Genomic DNA, 23,291 nt, shown 5'->3' with positions numbered 1-23,291 from the left:
TTTTCTTCTATTTTCTTTCTAGTTCTTGTTGTTGTTTATTTCCTCTTATCTCCATGGGGAAGTGGAACAGAATTCTTCCTCCGTAAGCCATGCGTGTTGTAAGAGGCGACTAAAATGCCAGGAGCAAGGGGCTAGTAACCCCTTCTCCCGTATAAATTACTAAATTTAAAAAGAGAAACTTTCGTTTTTCTTTTTGGGCCACCCCGCCTTGGTGGGATACGGCCGGTTTGTTGAAAAAAAAAATGTATATATATATTATATATATATATATATATATATATATATATATATTATATATATGTATATATATATATATAATATATATACAATGTATATATATAGGTAGTAGGTTGGTAGACAGCAACCACCCAGGGAGGTACTACCGTCCTGCCAAGTGAGTGTAAAACGAAGCCTGTGATTGTTTTTACATGATGGTAGGATTGCTGATGTCTTTTGTCTGTCTCATAAATATGCAAGATTACAGGCATGTCTTGCTACTTCTACTTACACTTAGGTCACACTACACATACATGTACACATTTATTTATACACACTCATCTGAGTTTTCTTTGATTTTATCTTAATAGTTCTTGGTCTTATTAATTTTCCTTTTATATCCATGGGGAAGTGGAATAAGAATCTTTCCTCCGTAAGCCATGCGTGTTGTAAAAGTCAACTAAAATGCCGGGAACAATGGGCTAGTAACCCCTTTTCCTGTAAAGATTACTAAAAAGAATAAAAAGAAGAAAATTGTCAAAGTGGGAAGTCTGAATGTGCGTGGATGTTGTGCAGATGATAAGAAAGAGATGATTGTGGATGTTATGAATGAGAAGAAGCTGGATGTCCTGGCTTTAAGTGAAACAAAGCTGAAGGGGGTGGGAGAGTTTCAGTGGAGAGGAATAAATGGGATTAGGTCAGGGGTTTCAAATAGAGTTAGAGCTAAAGAAGGAGTAGCAATAATGTTGAAGGATAAGCTATGGCAGGAAAAGAGGGACTATAAATGTGTAAATTCAAGGATTATGTGGAGTAAAATAAAGATTGGATGTGAAAAGTGGGTTATAATAAGCGTGTATGCACCTGGAGAAGAGAGAAGTGTAGAGGAGAGAGAGAGATTTTGGGAAATGTTGAGTGAATGCGTGGGGAGTTTTGAATCAAGTGTGAGAGTAATGGTGGTTGGGGATTTCAATGCTAAAGTGGGTAAAAATGTTATGGAAGGAGTAGTAGGTAAATTTGGGGTGCCAGGGGTAAATGTAAATGGGGAGCCTTTAATTGAGCTATGTGTAGAAAGAAATTTGGTAATAAGTAATACATATTTTATGAAAAAGAGGATAAATAAATATACAAGGTATGATGTAGCACGTAATGAAAGTAGTTTATTAGATTATGTATTGGTGGACAAAAGGTTGATGGGTAGGCTCCAGGATGTACATGTTTATAGAGGGGCAACTGATATATCGGATCATTATTTAGTTGTAGCTACAGTTAGAGTAAGAGGTAGATGGGAAAAGAGGAAGGTGGCAACAACAAGTAAGAGGGAGGTGAAAGTGTATAAACTAAGGGAGGAGGAAGTTCGGGTGAGATATAAGCGACTATTGGCAGAAAGGTGGGCTAGTGCAAAGATGAGTAGTGGGGGGGTTGAAGAGGGTTGGAATAGTTTTAAAAATGCAGTATTAGAATGTGGGGCAGAAGTTTGTGGTTATAGGAGGGTGGGGGCAGGAGGAAAGAGGAGTGATTGGTGGAATGATGAAGTAAAGGGTGTGATAAAAGAGAAAAAGGTAGCTTATGAGAGGTTTTTACAAAGCAGAAGTGTTATAAGAAGAGCAGAGTATATGGAGAGTAAAAGAAAGGTAAAGAGAGTGGTGAGAGAGTGCAAAAGGAGAGCAGATGATAGAGTGGGAGAGGCACTGTCAAGAAATTTTAATGAAAATAAGAAAAAATTTTGGAGTGAGTTAAACAAGTTAAGAAAGCCTAGGGAAAATATGGATTTGTCAGTTAAAAACAGAGTAGGGGAGTTAGTAGATGGGGAGATGGAGGTATTGGGTAGATGGCGAGAATATTTTGAGGAACTTTTAAATGTTAAGGAAGAAACAGAGGCAGTAATTTCATGCACTGGTCAGGGAGGTATACCATCTTTTAGGAGTGAAGAAGAGCAGAATGTAAGTGTGGGGGAGGTACGTGAGGCATTACGTAAAATGAAAGGGGATAAAGCAGCTGGAACTGATGGGATCATGACAGAAATGTTAAAAGCAGGGGGGAATATAGTGTTGGAGTGGTTGGTACTTTTGTTTAATAAATGTATGAAAGAGGGGAAGGTACCTAGGGATTGGCAGAGAGCATGTATAGTCCCTTTATATAAAGGGAAAGGGGACAAAAGAGACTGTAAAAATTATAGAGGAATAAGCTTACTGAGTATACCAGGAAAAGTGTACGGTAGGGTTATAATTGAAAGAATTAGAGGTAAGACAGAATGTAGGATTGCGGATGAGCAAGGAGGTTTTAGAGTGGGTAGGGGATGTGTAGATCAGGTGTTTACATTGAAGCATATATGTGAACAGTATTTAGATAAAGATAGGGAAGTTTTTATTGCATTTATGGATTTAGAAAAGGCATATGATAGAGTGGATAGAGGAGCAATGTGGCAGATGTTGCAAGTATATGGAATAGGTGGTAAGTTATTAAATGCTGTAAAGAGTTTTTATGAGGATAGTGAGGCTCAGGTTAGGGTGTGTAGAAGAGAGGGAGACTACTTCCCGGTAAAAGTAGGTCTTAGACAGGGATGTGTAATGTCACCATGGTTGTTTAATATATTTATAGATGGGGTTGTAAAGGAAGTAAATGCTAGGGTGTTTGGGAGAGGGGTGGGATTAAATTATGGGGAATCAAATTCAAAATGGGAATTGACACAGTTACTTTTTGCTGATGATACTGTGCTTATGGGAGATTCTAAAGAAAAATTGCAAAGGTTAGTGGATGAGTTTGGGAATGTGTGTAAAGGTAGAAAGTTGAAAGTGAACATAGAAAAGAGTAAGGTGATGAGGGTGTCAAATGATTTGGATAAAGAAAAATTGGATATCAAATTGGGGAGGAGGAGTATGGAAGAAGTGAATGTTTTCAGATACTTGGGAGTTGACGTGTCGGCGGATGGATTTATGAAGGATGAGGTTAATCATAGAATTGATGAGGGAAAAAAGGTGAGTGGTGCGTTGAGGTATATGTGGAGTCAAAAAACGTTATCTATGGAGGCAAAGAAGGGTATGTATGAAAGTATAGTAGTACCAACACTCTTATATGGGTGTGAAGCTTGGGTGGTAAATGCAGCAGCGAGGAGACGGTTGGAGGCAGTGGAGATGTCCTGTTTAAGGGCAATGTGTGGTGTAAATATTATGCAGAAAATTCGGAGTGTGGAAATTAGGAGAAGGTGTGGAGTTAATAAAAGTATTAGTCAGAGGGCAGAGGAGGGGTTGTTGAGGTGGTTTGGTCATTTAGAGAGAATGGATCAAAGTAGAATGACATGGAAAGCATATAAATCTATAGGGGAAGGAAGGCGGGGTAGGGGTCGTCCTCGAAAGGGTTGGAGAGAGGGGGTAAAGGAGGTTTTGTGGATAAGGGGCTTGGACTTCCAGCAAGCGTGCGTGAGCGTGTTAGATAGGAGTGAATGGAGACGAATGGTACTTGGGACCTGACGATCTGTTGGAGTGTGAGCAGGGTAATATTTAGTGAAGGGATTCAGGGAAACCGGTTATTTTCATATAGTCGGACTTGAGTCCTGGAAATGGGAAGTACAATGCCTGCACTTTAAAGGAGGGGTTTGGGATATTGGCAGTTTGGAGGGATATGTTGTGTATCTTTATATGTGTATGCTTCTAGACTGTTGTATTCTGAGCACCTCTGCAAAAACAGTGATAATGTGCGAGTGTGGTGAAAGTGTTGAATGATGATGAAAGTATTTTCTTTTTGGGGATTTTCTTTCTTTTTTGGGTCACCCTGCCTCGGTGGGAGACGGCCGACTTGTTGAAAAAAAAAAAAAAAAAAAAATAAATATATATATATATATATATATATATATATATATATATATATATATATATATATATATATATATATATATATATATATATATGTGTGTGTGTGTGATGTCACCGTGGTTGTTTAATATATTTATAGATGGGGTTGTAAGAGAAGTAAATGCGAGGGTCTTGGCAAGAGGCGTGGAGTTAAAAGATAAAGAATCACACACAGGGTGGGAGTTGTCACAGCTGCTCTTTGCTGATGACACTGTGCTCTTGGGAGATTCTGAAGAGAAGCTGCAGAGATTGGTGGATGAATTTGGTAGGGTGTGCAAAAGAAGAAAATTAAAGGTGAATACAGGAAAGAGTAAGGTTATGAGGATAACAAAAAGATTAGGTGATGAAAGATTGAATATCAGATTGGAGGGAGAGAGTATGGAGGAGGTGAACGTATTCAGATATTTGGGAGTGGACGTGTCAGCGGATGGGTCTATGAAAGATGAGGTGAATCATAGAATTGATGAGGGAAAAAGAGTGAGTGGTGCACTTAGGAGTCTGTGGAGACAGAGAACTTTGTCCTTGGAGGCAAAGAGGGGAATGTATGAGAGTATAGTTTTACCAACGCTCTTATATGGGTGTGAAGCATGGGTGATGAATGTTGCAGCGAGGAGAAGGCTGGAGGCAGTGGAGATGTCATGTCTGAGGGCAATGTGTGGTGTGAATATAATGCAGAGAATTCGTAGTTTGGAAGTTAGGAGGAGGTGCGGGATTACCAAAACTGTTGTCCAGAGGGCTGAGGAAGGGTTGTTGAGGTGGTTCGGACATGTAGAGAGAATGGAGCGAAACAGAATAACTTCAAGAGTGTATCAGTCTGTAGTGGAAGGAAGGCGGGGTAGGGGTCGGCCTAGGAAGGGTTGGAGGGAGGGGGTAAAGGAGGTTTTGTGTGCGAGGGGCTTGGACTTCCAGCAGGCATGCGTGAGCGTGTTTGATAGGAGTGAATGGAGACAAATGGTTTTTAATACTTGACGTGCTGTTGGAGTGTGAGCAAAGTAACATTTATGAAGGGATTCAGGGAAACCGGCAGGCCGGACTTGAGTCCTGGAGATGGGAAGTACAGTGCCTGCACTCTGAAGGAGGGGTGTTAATGTTGCAGTTTAAAAACTGTAGTGTAAAGCACCCTTCTGGCAAGACAGTGATGGAGTGAATGATGGTGAAAGTTTTTCTTTTTCGGGCCACCCTGCCTTGGTGGGAATCGGCCAGTGTGATAATAAAAAAAAAATAAATATATTAAATTATGGGGAATCAAATTCAAAATGGGAATTGACACAGTTACTTTTTGCTGATGATACTGTGCTTATGGGAGATTCTAAAGAAAAATTGCAAAGGTTAGTGGATGAGTTTGGGAATGTGTGTAAAGGTAGAAAGTTGAAAGTGAACATAGAAAAGAGTAAGGTGATGAGGGTGTCAAATGATTTAGATAAAGAAAAATTGGATATCAAATTGGGGAGGAGGAGTATGGAAGAAGTGAGTGTTTTCAGATACTTGGGAGTTGACGTGTCGGCGGATGGATTTATGAAGGATGAGGTTAATCATAGAATATATATATATATATATATATATATATTTTTTTTTTTTTTTTTTTTTCAAGTCGGTCGTCTCCCACCTATACACCTACCATCCGACTTACGACCTGCTCGACATACGACCACTTGACTTACGACCATGTTTTTTACGCCAGATTTCTGGGAAATAAACAACTGTTTGTGTTGTACACAGTGTTTATCCTAAACCTTACGGTATAAAATACAGTACTAACAGCGTTAAAAGTAAAGTAAAAAATGAAATACCAAAATAAAACAATAAAATAAAATCATTACAAAAGTGTGATGTTGATATTCAGTAGTAAGGTTCGACTTGCATCCATTTCAACTTACAACCGGTTGGTTGGAATCAAGCTTGGTCATAAGTTGGATGGTACCTTTTAATATAATGGCAGTCTCCCACCGAGATAGGGTGACCTGAAAAAGAAATACTTTCACCACCACCACTCACACCATTACCATCTTGCCAGAGGCAGACAGTTGTGTATCACATATTGTACACAGTTATTTATAAAATGGAATTATTTATGGCACCTTCTTTCAGATTTCTGATTACAACATGACACCAGATACTGCATCACTTGCTGAGAGTCTTCGCACCTGCCTTCAGGAGTCGGAAGAAGTACCAACAGATTTTACACAGCTCTTTCATACACAAGTACGAAACAATACTTTCACAGAACATAGTGTTACTTGAAAGGTGAAAAATTACTTTTACCAATGAGTGACAGCCCCGTAAAAAATTTATATATTTCAGCGTATGTCAGAAACTCCCTTCAGTAGATGATAAGTAGCCCATTGCTGAAGATGGTTGTTTCAGAGGGATCAAGCTGCTGATCCTGCTAGCTAGTAAATTAGCCAAACTACAGATGCTCCTCGCTTTATGATGGTTCAACTTGCAATATTTCAACTTTTTGATGGTGTGATAGCGATGCTGTACAGTACTGTACATTTATTGACAAGTTAAACTTGTACTCATTTATTTACTTTTCAATACAGTATTTAGTTACAGTAATTATTTGTTTATTTACTTCTTCAGTGACAGTAGTTATTTATTTACTTATTTATTTATCATATATTCATATTAGACTTAGGATATTTTTAACTTGGGATGGATTCATCAGAACATAACCTCATCGTAAGTCAAAGAGCATCTGAATTCACTCTGTAATAATGTTTAAGTAAGAAATGTCAAGAAACTTGTTGCCCATTCTCCCCTCTCTTGTATTGTGTGTGTGTGTGTGAAGGGTAGTTTATTTGTATATGCACATCTTACTGTCACTATGTACTGTAAGCGCAGGAATCTTCAGAAATTTCAAATGAAACTGGTGGTTTTAAGTGTTTAAAATAGAGTAATTGCTTTTTGTTAATCAGCCTAAGGACCTGGTGAGAAATCAGCTTCTTAATACATTATATAAACTACCTAATTGGTCGGTTAATTTAAATCTACCGTTGCTTAGTATTTGTCTGCTGTTAGCAGTATGATCAGTATGGGATGTTCAAGATTTTATGGCCTCTTCAAGACCTTTATTATTGCTAGATTCACTAGGAGTGTAGGTTTATTGCTAGAATGTAATATTTTCCATATCCTAACATCTATGCGGTTAGTTAAGGTATTAACATTTGTACTTTTACAGTGTACCACTTTATAACAGATGGCAAATTTATATTTACCTTGAGGCTTTGATGATTATTCTTTATAACTTTTAACACCGATGGGGGATCCCTGAGCTTGTTTATTTAATACTGAAGGTAAATACTACAATAAACCTTTGATATAACAGACTTCTGAAATAACAAACAAAATTTAATGGGTAAGTTGTACTACGTATATACTCATGTAGTATGTGGTACTATATTAGATATACAGTAGAATACTTTAGTGTTTTTTGTTTCTTTTTTTTAGCATTATTCTGATTTAACAGACACTTTGAGAATGTTCCCTACTATTCAAGTATATGGAAGGTTCACTAATACTAGTAACTTGTAGCTAGACTTGGTACAGTATTTTCATTTATATTACAACTCATTACGAGGGCATTGTGGGTTATCCTAGCCTGGTGGCTCCCTCATCCCATTTTATTATGTTTTTATGTCCTACATTCTTTATTTTATTGCTAAGCCTGAATGCATTTTATTTCCTAATAATGTATAGCTTTGTTACTCTGCCATTTGACTTGTTTTGAGGGTATCAGCCTGTTGTGTTCTTTTTATTTTAATGTGTAAAGCCTCACCATTATCTAATCTACTTTTATATACATTCTGTATAAGGAATTGAAAAGAAATGCATTCACCATCTTTCATTCAAGTGCTGTTATACCAGAAGTATATAGACATGACAATTTAGATGACCTGAACAACATTTTCCACACCTCTCCTAAAATCACTTGTCTCCACTCCTATCCAACATGCTCACACAAGCCTGCTGGATGTTAAGTCAAACTTCTACCACATAGAACCTCCTTCATCCAACCCTTCCTGGACTAACCCTTACTCTTCCTTCCCTCCACCCTGGATTTATACTCCTCTTTGCCATTCTATTCTGTTTCAACTTTTCTCAGGCTCAGGTTAAGGTGTGTAGAAGAGAGGGAGAATACTTCCCGGTAAAAGTAGGTCTTAGACAGGGATGTGTAATGTCACCATGGTTGTTTAATATATTTATAGATGGGGTTGTAAAAGAAGTAAATGCTAGGGTGTTCGGGAGAGGGGTGGGATTAAATTATGGGGAATTAAATACAAAATAGGAAGTGACACAGTTACTTTTTGCTGATGATACTGTGCTTATGGGAGATTCTAAAGAAAAATTGCAAAGGTTAGTGGATGAATTTGGGAGTGTGTGTAAAGGTAGAAAGTTGAAAGTGAACATAGAAAAGAGTAAGGTGATGAGAGTATCAAATGATTTAGATTAAAGAAAAATTGGATATCAAATTGGGGAGGAGGAGTATGGAAGAAGTGAATGTTTTCAGATATTTGGGAGTTGACGTGTTAGCGGATGGATTTATGAAGGATGAGGTTAATCATAGAATTGATGAAGATAAAAAGGTGAGTGGTGCATTGAGGTATATGTGGAGGCAAAAAATGTTATCTATGGAGGCAAAGAAGGGAATGTATGAAAGTATAGTAGTACCAACACTCTTATATGGGTGTGAAGCTTGGGTTGTAAATGCTGCAGTGAGGAGGCGGTTGGAGGCAGTGGAGATGTCCTGTCTAAGGGCAATGTGTGGTGTAAATATTATGCAGAAAATTTGGAGTGTGGAAATTAGGAGAAGGTGTGGAGTTAATAAAAGTATTAGTCAGAGGGCTGAAGAGGGTTTGTTGAGGTGGTTTGGTCATTTAGAGAGAATGGATCAGAGTAGAATGACATGGAGAGCATATAAATCTGTAGAGGAAGGAAGGCAGGGTAGGGGTCATCCTCGAAAAGGTTGGAGGGAGGGGGTAAAGGAGGTGTTGTGGGTGAGGGGCTTGGACTTCCAGCAAGCGTGCGTGAGCGTGTTAGATAGTTGTGAATGGAGACGAATGGTATTTGGGACCTGACGATCTGTTGGAGTGTGAGCAGGGTAATATTTAGTGAGGGATTCAGGGAAACCGGTTATTTTTATATAGCCGGACTTGAGTCCTGGAAATGGAAAGTACAATGCCTGCACTCTAAAGGAGGTTCGGGATATTAGCAGTTTGGAGGGATATGTTGTGTATAGGTATATGCTTCTAAACTGTTGTGTTCTGAGCACCTCTGCAAAAACAGTGATTGTGTGTGAGTGAGGTGAAAGTGTTGAATGATGATGAAAGTATTTTCTTTTTGGGGATTTTCTTTCTTTTTTGGGTCACCCTGCCTCAGTGGGAGACGGCCGACTTGTTAAAAAAAAAAATTCACTTCTTCCATACCCCCTCTCTCCAATGTGATATCCAGTTTTTCTTTATCTAAATCATTTGATACCCTCATCACCTTACTCTTATCTATGTTCACTTTCACCTTTCTACCTTTACACACCCTCCCAAACTCGTCCACTAACCTTTGCAACTTTTCTTTAGACTCTCCCATAATCACAGTATCATCAGCAAAAAATAACTGTGTCAACTCCCATTTTGTACTTGATTCCTCATAATTTAATCCCACCCTTCTCCCCAACACCCTAGCATTTACTTCTTTTACAACCCCATCTATAAATATATTAAGACCTACTTTTACCGGGAAGTAGTCTCCCTCTCTTCTACACACCCTAACCTGAGCCTCACTATCCTCGTAAAACTCTTTACAGCATTTAGTAACTAACTACCTATTCCATACACTTGCAATATCTGCCACATTGCTCCTCTATCCACTTTATCATATGCCTTTTCTAAATCCATAAATGTAATGTAAACTTCCCCACTTTTATCTGAGTACTGTTCGCATATATGCTTCAATGTAAACACTTGATCTACACATCCCCTACCCACTCGAAAACCTCCTTGTTCATCCGCAATCCTACATTCTGTCTTACCTCTAATTCTTTCAGTAATAACCCTACCGTACACTTTAGCTGGTACAGTATATGTACTCAGTAATCTTATTTCCCTATAATTTTTACAATCTTTTTTGTCTCCCTTCCCTTTTTATAAAGGAACTATACATGCTCTCTGCCAATCCCTAGGTACCTTCCCCTCTTTTATACATTTATTTTTATTATTATCACACTGGCCGATTCCCACCAAGGCAGGGTGGCCCGAAAAAGAAAAACTTTCACCATCATTCACTCCATCACTGTCTTGCCAGAAGGGTGCTTTACACTACAGTTTTTAAACTGCAACATTAACACCCCTCCTTCAGAGTGCAGGCACTGTACTTCCCATCTCCAGGACTCAAGTCCGGCCTGCCGGTTTCCCTGAAACCCTTCATAAATGTTACTTTGCTCACACTCCAACAGCACGTCAAGTATTAAAAACCATTCGTCTCCATTCACTCCTATCAAACACGTTCACGCACGCCTGCTGTAAGTCCAAGCCCCTCGCACACAAAACCTCCTTTACCCCCTCCCTCCAACCTTTCCTAGGCCGACCCCTACCCCGCCTTCCTTCCACTACAGACTGATACACTCTTGAAGTCATTCTGTTTCGCTCCATTCTCTCTACATGTCCGAACCACCTCAACAACCCTTCCTCAGCCCTCTGGACAACAGTTTTGGTAATCCCGCACCTCCTCCTAACTTCCAAACTACAAATTCTCTGCATTATATTCACACCACACATTGCCCTCAGGCATGACATCTCCACTGCCTCCAGCCTTCTCCTCGCTGCAATATTCATCACCCATGCTTCACACCCATATAAGAGCGTTGGTAAAACTATACTCTCATACATTCCCCTCTTTGCCTCCAAGGACAAAGTTCTTTGTCTCCACAGACTCCTAAGTGCACCACTCACCCTTTTCCCCTCATCAATTCTATGATTCACCTCATCTTTCATAGACCCATCCGCTGACACTTCCACTCCCAAATATCTGAATACATTCACCTCCTCCATACTCTCTCCCTCCAATCTGATATCCAATCTTTCATTACCTAATCTTTTTGTTATCCTCATAACCTTACTCTTTCCTGTATTCACTTTTAATTTTCTTCTTTTGCACATTTGTTAAACAAAAATACCAACCACTCCAATGCAATATCTCCCCATGCTTTTTAACATTTCTGTCATGATCCTGTCAGTTCCAGCTGCTTTACCCCCTTTCATTCTACTTAATGCCTCACGCACCCTCCCCACACTCACATGTTTCATTATTATTATATTTCATTATTAGCACTTGGTCAACACTTTCCCCTGCCCATTACATTTTGTTTTTTTACTGAAAGTACTTAAAAATTCTTCACCTTCTTTTGTTGAGAATAGGTATAAGAACGAGGCTTAAAAAACACTAACCATTACCCACAATTTTACAAAATAAAAGGACATCTTGATAATCCTGTTTTATTCCTTATAATTAATAGTGGCTTTATTCTGTAACCTTTTAATTTGCTATATAGGCTGAATTAATGTGCAGTAATTTTAATGGTTTTAAAGATTTTTGTAATTAATATGCAATATAATTTTTTCACAAACAGTTAACTTCAATAGACATGCAGTTAGTCCCAGCATCAATAGAGTCATATAATAAACTCAACGTGAAACATGAACCTCTACGTCTCATCACTCCACAGTTTGAAACACCTTTGCCTCCACTACAACCTGCTGTATGTATTTAAGTATTTGACACTATATACAGTAATAAATATTGAACTACTGTACTTTGCTTTGAATTATAACCAATTTATATTACAGAAATACAGTTCTTTGATTTTTGTTTCCTTGAAAAAAACATTTAATGAGAATAGAGGAATATACAATTTACACTCAAAAGAAATTATACAGAAATATGAGACAAAATAATAAGTTTTATATAAAAAGATGTGCTCAGTATATGCTGTTCTGTTTTTCTTGGTTGATCTGTATAAAAATTAAGACACAATATACTACTGCAGGTATTTCCTCCATCATTCCGTGAATTGCCACACCCTGCGTTAGAGCTGTTCGACTTAGACGAAGCATTTAGCTCAGAAAAGTCCAGGCTAGCACAGGTGAGAATTGCTTTTTTTGTGTAACATATACAGGTGGACCCCACTTGTACAGCAGGTTAGGTTCTGGGCTGCTGCTGTAAATTGAAAATGACTGTCAAGTGAAATGTAGCCTTTTTTCAATTTCAAATGCATATAAAATCCTGATAATGTGTTTACCTTATCATATATTAAGTGAGCAACAGAACTAGGCCTAAAAAAATACATATAAAGTATACATTACTTACCTTAAAATATTTTTGTACTTAGCTTATAGTGAGAGGTGAATATATCTATTGTAGGCAGTCAGAATAAATGAAGAATGGGTAAAATTGAACACTGCTGTATTAGTGAAAAGCTGTAAAATGAAGTACTATAAAGTGGGGCCCTCCTGTATAAGGACGGGTAATCAACTAAGCACTACTGGGTATGTATGGGTGCTCCTCGACTTACGATAGTTTAACTTAATGATATTTGAACTTTATGATGGTGTAAAAACAATTACTTTGAAGATGGAACTTAAAATAATTACCCAGCATGAAGGCAGCAAGTCTGCAACTTAAGAACATAAGAAAGAAGGAACACTGCAGCAGACGTGTTGGCCCATACTAGGCAGGTCCTTTACAATCCATCCCACTAACAAAACATTTGCCCAGCCCAATTTTCAATGCCACCTAACTTGTAATCATTTATTTAGTTTTCAGTGCTGGTATTTAGTTACAGTAATTATTTGTTTATTTACTTATTCAGTGACAGTAATTATTTATTTATTTATTTATTTATTTAGCATATCATATATTCAAATTATGATATTTTTAACTTGCAATGGGTTCGTCGGAATATAACCCTATCATAAGTCGAGGAGCACCTGAAATTGCAGATCTAGAGAGTGTACAGAGAACCTTTACTGCTTGTATAAGTTCTATCAAACACCTCAACTACTGGGAACACTTGGAAGCACCTGTACTTGCTGGAATGCAGGCGAGAGAGATATATAATAATCTACACTTGGAAAATCTTAATAGGAATGGTCCCAAATCTGCACACAGAAATCACTCCCTACGAAAGTAAAAGATTGGGCAGCGCCATTGGTACACTAAGAGAAAACACCGTAAGTGTCCGGGGCCCCAAGACTGTTTAATAGCCTTCCACCATGCATAAGGGGAATTACCAATAGACCCCTGGCTGCCTTCAAGAGGGAGCTGGACAGATACTTAAGGTCGGTGCCGGATCAGCCGGGCTGTGATTCGTACGTTGGACTATGTGTGACCAGCAGTAACAGCCTGGTTGATCAGGGCGTGATCCACCAGGAGGCCTGGTCGTGGACCGGGCAGCGGGGGGCATTGATCCTCGGAATACCCTCCAGGTATTGTAGAATACTCTGTTAATTTAATAATTAAGGATACTACTTTATGTGATTTTAATATTTTTTGTCTGTTACTCGTTGGGCATTGTTATGGAAGTGTCGTAAATGCCAAATTGTTTCTTAAATGTCGGAACTGATTTTCAAAGAGGTTGAGAAACACGAGAAAAACTTATATGAAATAGGCTGCTGACCTCAGTGATCAGATGATACTGTTCATGAATCAGTTGAATAAAGATTTAAGAGATGCCATTATTATTATTTTTATTATTATCATCATCATCATCGTGGGAGAGTTCTAAACCTGTAGGAATTATACATCTGTGTGGGGATGGAAGGCATTCAGGATCAGTTCAGGGAACTGGAGCACAGATACAATTACCTAGATCAAGAGCTCCTCATCAGCATCAAGGAACCTCCCTTGAAGGGTTAAGAGGTACTGCTGAAGTATTTCTTTAAATACATAGTATAGGTAGTTACACATTCATTCGTCCTTTTATGTATTGTTTCACATTTTGTTTCAGGTAACCAACAAATGTAAGGATGAAGATTTGGAATATTATATACGTGAATGTGGAGATATTCTTGGCGTGACCTCTACGCTTCCACCTACATCAAGGGATGCCAAATATATACTTGAGTATATATTCACTCAACTTGTGGAGTTCAAGAAGTTAAATCAGGTATGGAAAAATGTTAATACATATGTATATATTTATTTTGATTTGTATTGGTACTGCAAGGTTATATTTAAGCTAACATTCCAGCAGGCATGCTTGAGCGTGTTTGATAGGAGTGAATGGAGACAAATGGTTTTTAATACTTGACGTGCTGTTGGAGTGTGAGCAAAGTAACATTTATGAAGGGGTTCAGGGAAACCGGCAGGCCGGACTTGAGTCCTGGAGATGGGAAGTACAGTGCCTGCACTCTGAAGGAGGGGTGTTAATGTTGCAGTTTAAAAACTGTAGTGTAAAGCACCCTTCTGGCAAGACAGTGATGGAGTGAATGATGGTGAAAGTTTTTCTTTTTCGGGCCACCCTGCCTTGGTGGGAATCAGCCAGTGTGATAATAAAAAAAAATAATAAATAAAAAATTTATTTGTTATGTAGATGGTTTAGCCTTTTTTTTTTTTTAAATATCATATTTTAAGTGACGCACAAGGCCAAGACAGCTTACTTTCATTTAGTGAGGAATCCATGCATACTGAGCAGTTTGACCAGGTTCATCCCAGCCAGTGTATGTTAAGCAGTCTGGCCTGGTACAACCTAGCCAGTGTTCTCTAAGCAGTTCAGCCAGGTCCAACCTAACAAATGCACATTGAACAGTTCAGCCAGGCCTAATCTAACCAGTGTACATTGGCAGTTATGCAAGGATCAATCCAAACAATGTACATTACACAGTTTCACTAGGCCGAACCCAATTGTGTATGCTGAATAGTTCAGCCATGCCCATCCCATCTAATGTGCATTAGATGGTTCAGCAAGACCTAACCCACCTAATGTGGAGTGGGTAGTTCAGTACGGCCTAGCCCAACTAATGTATGTCGGGTAGTTCAGCCAGAGTCAACCCAACTAATGTACACTGGGAAATTTAGTTGGGCCCAACCCAACTAACTTACATACCTTTTTTGTTTAATGACTTTTTATAAATAAATAAAAATTAGAATGTGCTGATAATATGATAATATTTTTTATCTTTCAGGATCCTGACACATTCAGCAGACCAAGGTCCGAGATGGATGATGATCCATGAAAACGAAGACACACCATTTGCTGATTTGAATACTGCCAAGAGTACTGTACAGTAATTATAATTTTATGTCATTACTGTAATTTGTACAATGTAATGCTTAGTACACCTCCAGCATTACTATTATCAGTATTCAAGAAGTAGACCAAAATGTGTCTTTGATTTGTTTATTGGGGATATTGTACAGAAAAACTAAATAAATAGTTACATCTCAATACTGAGTGTAAAACTGAAGGGTCATGTAAATCCCACATTAAGGTTCTGTAAAGATTACATTTTTATAATAATATTAATCATCTTTATTTCTATAAGTACATGTACAACTTATACAGACCTAGCTGACATCAGTGACAATATAGAAAGCCCCTTGTTATGCAGAGGCATTTTGGGCAAATTAAGTCAATTCTGTCCCCAGGATGCAACCCACACCAGTCTACTAGCATCCAGGTATCTATTTTACTGCTAGGTGAATAGGGGCAACAGGTGTGTTAACATGCCCTAATGTTTCCACCTGTACTGGGGATCAAACCACAAACCTTAATGTGCAAGCTGAGTGCACTAGCAATTGAACTACGGGATAATGTGTGGGAGGATCTGAAATTTTATTTCCCATGTATGGAAATCTTCTTTTAACAAACTGGTCGTATCCCACCAAGGCAGGGTGACCCAAAAAGAAAAACGAAAGTTTCTCTTTTTAACTTTAGTAATTTATACAGAAGGGGTTACTTGCCCTTTTCTCCTGGCATTTTAGTCGCCTCTTACAACACGCATGGCTTACGGAGGAAGAATATGCATGGAGATATTGTGGAAAAAAATGTCTGAAGGAACACATCTACATTTGTTCTGTAATACGGTGACCAGAACTGTGCAGCATAATTTAAATTAGGCCTAAGTGCTGGTTATTTGTGCATAAATGATATCATTTGAATTTCTTCAGGTATACTGGGTTAAAAAATGCATGCCCTCCCAAGACCATTGTAAAAAAATACGTATGTATATGTTACGCACACAAAAACTAAATACTAACCCAATTATTTATATAGATGCAGAGTGACAAATCACATAGAATATTTACATATGGTGAAGAAACACTATTACCCATGATGCACTGCAGGTACCTACCTGCCTGACCCTACATTTTTTTCCTAAAATATCAGAAGGTGACAAATTTGAAGGCACAAAAAATACACATGTATATACATCACTCACAGTTTTGTCCCTTTTATTATATATCAGGCCACCCTACCTTAGTGAGAAATGGCCGATGTGTTAATAAAATATATACGTATATATATATACACCTACCATCCGACTTACGACCGAGTTCGGTTCCGAGAAACCGGTTGTAAGTCGAAATGGTCGTAAGTCGAACTTTACTACTGAATATCAACAAAACATTTTTGTAATGACTTTATTTTATTGTTTTATTTTGGTATTTCATGTTTTACTTTACTTTTTATGCTGTTAGTACTGTATTTTATACTGTAAGGTTTAGGATAAACACTGTGTACAACACAAATAGTTGTTTATTTCCCAGAAATTTGGCATAAAAAACACGGTCGTAAGTTGAGCAGGTCGTAAGTCGGATGGTAGGTGTACATCACTCACAGTTTAAAAGTTAAACCAAACTTATTTTGGCACATACTGTAGGTAAACTCTTACTGTATGTATAATGGTATGAAAAGTGATTATCAGTTGCGTATGATGGTTATTGTCACAGGGTGTGCACCATGCTGCCTTGTGGTAGCACGGTGAGGTGTGCAGTGCTATCTGAGAACAACTGCCAAAATATTGTACAAGAAAGGTATACAATACTGACAAGATGAAAGTTAAGAAACATAAAGATAACCAGATGTTGCACATGTGTCTTAAATGTCACAATATTTCATAACAGGGGACAGAAAAAATAGATTCCCATTATGATCCATGATTATATTACTGAGTGAGTTTAATATCTATGATAAATTTACCATCTTTGGTTGGTGCGCAGTGCTCACCTAGCACACCCAGAATATTACACCCCTGGTGATTATTCAGGTTTTCAGTGGTGATATACTATGTGATTTTACTTACTTTTGTGAGAATTAAATGTTAGAGTAATATTCATTTGAAAATATAACTATAAGTGAATTGAATTTAATAAAAATTAAATACAACATATAGTTATGTTGTTGCAACAAACAGATATTGTACAAGTTATTTTATAAATACAGTACTGACTGTCTGTTGTTAGCCATGCTACCAAACTGGCTGTAAATTGTTCAAAAACAGAGTTTGAAATTATTTTTGCATTCAGTTTGTGTATACAAATACTGTATGTATATCCTTTTGCTTACACATGACTGTTATCATATATCAGTATAGTGTTTGACTATAATGACACGATCTATATATTTATAACGCACGTATTTTTATGTATGATTAGTAGATTGAATAAAATATATTAAAACAAAAACTATTTTAATTGAGAATTATCAATATTATTATTTTTTTCATCAAACCTGCTGTATCCCACCAAGGTAGGGTGACCCAAAAAAGAAAAATGAAAGTTTCTCTTTTTAAATTTAGTAATGTATACAGGAGAAGGGGTTACTAGCTCCTTGCTCCTGGCATTTTAGTCGCCTCTACGACACGCATTGAATATTATTACTTTTTTTTTTTTTTCCAACAAGTCGGCCGTCTCCCACCGAGGCAGGGTGACCCAAAAAAAAAGAAAGAAAATCCCCAAAAAGAAAATACTTTCATCATCATTCAACACTTTCACCACACTCGCACATTATCAATGTTTTTGCAGCGGTGCTCAGAATACAGTACAACAGTTTAGAAGCATACACATATAAAGATACACAACATATCCCTCCAAACTGCCAATATTATTACTATTAATATTATATTTAACACACTGGCTGTGTCCCACTGAGAAGGGAAGTGCTAAGCTCAGAGAAATCATACAGCACCTGGGTAATAGGATGCAATCAGGTTCAAGGCAAGAGAGGAGAGAAGTCTAGTTACTTAGATCATGAGCCCCCTCACCAGCACCTAGAAACCTTTACTTTAGCAATTGTCAACAGATATATACAGTATTTCTTCTTTGTAAAGCAATACTATATACATGTACAGTTTATTAACAATGCTTGCTAGTTTTATGGTACACTAGGAATGCTGGTAAATGCAAAGCCATGTATTTCTATCCCAGAATGAAAGCATAACCACAGATGCCTTTTTGGACACCCCAGCAGACTTTACCCACCCTTCTCTCTGACAGGCTAACTTACGCTGCAGACCTTATATTATCGTTTCTTACAGTGGATGCTTGAAGACGTGAACCTTGAAGCTGGTAAAGGGCTCTTCATCCAATAATTGGCATTTCCTTCCCTTTCCTCAGATAAAGCTTGAATATCTCTTATTTCCCCAGATGTTATATGGCCCCATGGGTAGAGCTCCCCATGAATATAATAATACTGATGATAAGAAATCATTGACACTCCCTACTACTACGACTACTTTGAGGAACTGTTAACACAAGAGCTGCTCCTGTTATGTTTCCACAGTAGCATTGTCAGATTTTGTGCTAACATTTCTATGGCAACACTAGGAGGTCTTGAGGCAATGTTCACTTCAAGGAAAACTTGCTTGATGCTGGTGAAAGGAAATTTTGATTCAAACAACTGGAGCTATTCTCTTTTCTTGGACTGAATCTTGATTGCCTCCCTATGGGTTTAGTGCTTTTTCATGAATGTAATAATAATTATCTGTGTGGGCTACTGAATGCTGGACATAGATAATCATATGCACCAACTTTGTATGAGGGTCATTAACCACTCTGATATGGACAACCACTCATACCAACCCTGTATGTCACTGAACTCAATGATTTAGGCAACCACTCGCATCAAATCTGTACATCATTGAGTGCTGTGATATGCAACTCAATGCTGATGAGAGGTTTTGGCCAAAGGAATTGGACCTGTCCTTCCTTTCTTTAGATTGAAGATCATTGCCTCCCTTTCCCCCTAGGCACTGTATGATCCCTACAGGCTTCCCCATAATATAATAATATTAATAAAGTATAGTGTACAGTTCCGATAAATTAATGTTTAAAATCCTTCAATGGCGCAAGTGGAGGGCTTTTGATCCAAAGAACTGGAGCTTCTTTCCCTTCCCCTCAGCTTCTCTACTGCTGTTCTAATTGTTTCTGTTAATGTGGAAAAATTTTCATTATCATCTTTGTGCTCAGAGGCATCATTCTGACTATCTGGCTTTATATAATGTTACAATCTGCTCAAGATGTATTTTATGAAAGATTGTTATAAATTTAAAAAGGTCAGATGTCTAGTACTTTTTCATAAAGAAGGACCCCCAGTAAGTCGTGTCTTCACTTGCCAGGTCAACAGATGCCACAGTCACTGCACATTGGCATCTTCTGGTGTTGCTGCTGACATTGATGACTCACCATCTACATTTAGTAACTTGTGTATAGCTGGCACATTCACAACTCTCATGTGGTGCCACGGCTGATTGGTGGATCCAAAAGTGTTGGCAGAGGTGGTAGACTCATTCACAGATTCCAGTGTGGTTGCAGATGTGGCAGCAGGCTATCTGATGACTCTGTGTGTTCTATCAGGGGTGGCAAGGCTCATCCACAGCTTCCAGTGGTGTTATTTATTATTATTTTTATTATCACACTGGCCGATTCCCACCAAAGCAGGGTGGCCCGAAAAAGAAAAACTTTCACCATCATTCACTCCATCACTGTCTTGCCAGAAGGGTGCTGTACACTACAGTTTTTAAACTGCAACATTAACACCCCTCCTTCAGAGTGCAGGCACTGTACTTCCCATCTCCAGGACTCAAGTCCGGCCTGCCGGTTTCCCTGAACCCCTTCATAAATGTTACTTTGCTCACACTCCAACAGCACGTCAAGTATTAAAAACCATTCGTCTCCATTCACTCCTATCAAACACGCTCACGCACGCCTGCTGGAAGTCCAAGCCCCTCGCACACAAAACCTCCTTTACCCCCTCCCTCCAACCTTTCCTAGGCCGACCCCTACCCCGCCTTCCTTCCACTACAGACTGATACACTCTTGAAGTCATTCTGTTTCGCTCCATTCTCTCTACATGTCCGAACTACCTCAACAACCCTTCCTCAGCCCTCTGGACAACAGTTTTGGTAATCCCGCACCTCCTCCTAACTTCCAAACTACGAATTCTCTGTATTATATTCACACCACACATTGCCCTCAGACATGACATCTCCACTGCCTCCAGCCTTCTCCTCGCTGCAACATTCATCACCCATGCTTCACACCCATATAAGAGTGTTGGTAAAACTATACTCTCATACATTCCCCTCTTTGCCTCCAAGGACAAAGTTCTTTGTCTCCACAGACTCCTAAGTGCACCACTCACCCTTTTCCCCTCATCAATTCTATGATTCACCTCATCCTTCATAGACCCATCTGCTGACACGTCCACTCCCAAATATCTGAATACATTCACTTCCTCCATACTCTCTCCCTCCAATCTGATATCCAATCTTTCATCACCTAATATTTTTGTTATCCTCATAACCTTACTCTTTCCTGTATTCACTTTTAATTTTCTTCTTTTGCACACCCTACCAAATTCATCCACCAATCTCTGCAACTTCTCTTCAGAATCTCCCAAGAGCACAGTGTCATCAGCAAAGAGCAACTGTGACAACTCCCACTTTGTGTGATTCTTTATCTTTTAACTCCACGCCTCTTGTCAAGACCCTTGCATTTACTTTTCTTACAAACCCATCTATAAATATATTAAACAACCACGGTGACATCACACATCCTTGTCTAAGGCCTACTTTTACTGGGAAATAATTTCCCTCTTTCCTATGTACTCTAACTTGAGCCTCACTATCCTCGTAAAAACTCCTCACTGCTTTCAGTAACCTACCTCCTACACCATACACCTGCAACATCTGCCACATTGCCCCCCTATCCACCCTGTCATATGCCTTTTCCAAATCCATAAATGCCACAAAGACCTCTTTAGCCTTATCTAAATACTGTTCACTTATATGTTTCACTGTAAACACCTGGTCCACACACCCCCTACCTTTCCTAAAGCCTCCTTGTTCATCTGCTATCCTATTCTCAGTCTTACTTTTAATTCTTTCAATAATAACTCTACCATACACTTTACCAGGTATACCGAACAGACTTATCCCCCTATAATTTTTGCACTCTCTTTTGTCCCCTTTGCCTTTATACAAAGGAACTATGCATGCTCTCTGCCAATCCCTAGGTACCTTACCCTCTTCCATACATTTATTAAATAATTGCACCAACCACTCCAAAACTATATCCCCACCTGCTTTTAACATTTCTATCTTTATCCCATCAATCCCGGCTGCCTTACCCCCTTTCATTTTACCTACTGCCTCACGAACTTCCCCCACACTCACAACTGGCTCTTCCTCACTCCTACAAGATGTTATTCCTCCTTGCCCTATACACGAAATCACAGCTTCCCTATCTTCATCAACATTTAATAATTCCTCAAAATATTCCCTCCATCTTCCCAATACCTCTAACTCTCCATTTAATAACTCTCCTCTCCTATTTTTAACTGACAAATCCATTTGTTCTCTAGGCTTCCTTAACTTGTTAATCTCACTCCAAAACTTTTTCTTATTTTCAACAAAATTTGTTGATAACATCTCACCCACTCTCTCATTTGCTCTCTTTTTACATTGCTTCACCACTCTCTTAACCTCTCTCTTTTTCTCCATATACTCTTCCCTCCTTGCATCACTTCTACTTTGTAAAAACTTCTCATATGCTAACTTTTTCTCCCTTACTACTCTCTTTACATCATCATTCCACCAATCGCTCCTCTTCCCTCCCGCACCCACTTTCCTGTAACCACAAACTTCTGCTGAACACTCTAACACTACATTTTTAAACCTACCCCATACCTCTTCGACCCCATTGCCTATGCTCTCATTAGCCCATCTATCCTCCAATAGCTGTTTATATCTTTCCCTAACTGCCTCCTCTTTTAGTTTATAAACCTTCACCTCTCTCTTCCCTGATGCTTCTATTCTCCTTGTATCCCATCTACCTTTTACTCTCAGTGTAGCTACAACTAGAAAGTGATCTGATATATCTGTGGCCCCTCTATAAACATGTACATCCTGAAGTCTACTCAACAGTCTTTTATCTACCAATACATAATCCAACAAACTACTGTCATTTCGCCCTACATCATATCTTGTATACTTATTTATCCTCTTTTTCTTAAAATATGTATTACCTATAACTAAACCCCTTTCTATACAAAGTTCAATCAAAGGGCTCCCATTATCATTTACACCTGGCACCCCAAACTTACCTACCACACCCTCTCTAAAAGTTTCTCCTACTTTAGCATTCAGGTCCCCTACCACAGTTACTCTCTCACTTGGTTCAAAGGCTCGTATACATTCACTTAACATCTCCCAAAATCTCTCTCTCTCCTCTGCATTCCTCTCTTCTCCAGGTGCATACACGCTTATTATGACCCACTTCTCGCATCCAACCTTTACTTTAATCCACATAATTCTTGCATTTACACATTCATATTCTCTTTTCTCCTTCCATAACTGATCATTCAACATTACTGCTACCCCTTCCTTTGCTCTAACTCTCTCATATACTCCAGATTTAATCCCATTTATTTCCCCCCACCGAAACTCCCCTACCCCCTTCAGCTTTGTTTCACTTAGGGCCAGGACATCCAACTTCTTTTCATTCATAACATCAGCAATCATCTGTTTCTTGTCATCTGCACTACATCCACGCACATTCAAGCATCCCAGTTTTATAAAGTTTTTCTTCTTCTCTTTTTTAGTAAATGTCTACAGGAGAAGGGGTTACTAGCCCATTGCTCCCGGCATTTTAGTCGCCTCATACGACACGCATGGCTTACGGAGGAAAGATTCTTTTCCACTTCCCCATGGACAATAGAAGAAATAAAGAAGAACA

General features: G+C 38.6%; 1 protein-coding gene across 1 annotated transcript in view; it reads left to right on the top strand.

Moving 5' to 3' along the window:
* The window catches only part of IFT52 (intraflagellar transport 52), a 35,842-nt gene extending 18,101 nt beyond the window's left edge, over positions 1-17,741 (top strand). The window contains exons 7-11 of the mRNA XM_053778813.2: positions 6,153-6,266; positions 11,686-11,814; positions 12,103-12,198; positions 14,062-14,220; positions 15,239-17,741. Of these exons, the coding sequence (XP_053634788.1) occupies positions 6,153-6,266; positions 11,686-11,814; positions 12,103-12,198; positions 14,062-14,220; positions 15,239-15,289 (549 nt within the window). The 3' untranslated portion in view covers positions 15,290-17,741. The remainder of the gene's footprint in view (positions 1-6,152; positions 6,267-11,685; positions 11,815-12,102; positions 12,199-14,061; positions 14,221-15,238) is intronic.
* The last annotated feature ends 5,550 nt before the right edge of the window (positions 17,742-23,291 follow it).

This window comes from Cherax quadricarinatus, chromosome 32, assembly GCF_038502225.1.
Source record: "Cherax quadricarinatus isolate ZL_2023a chromosome 32, ASM3850222v1, whole genome shotgun sequence".
NCBI lineage: Eukaryota > Metazoa > Arthropoda > Malacostraca > Decapoda > Parastacidae > Cherax > Cherax quadricarinatus.
This window is presented reverse-complemented; position numbering and strand designations above follow the sequence as displayed.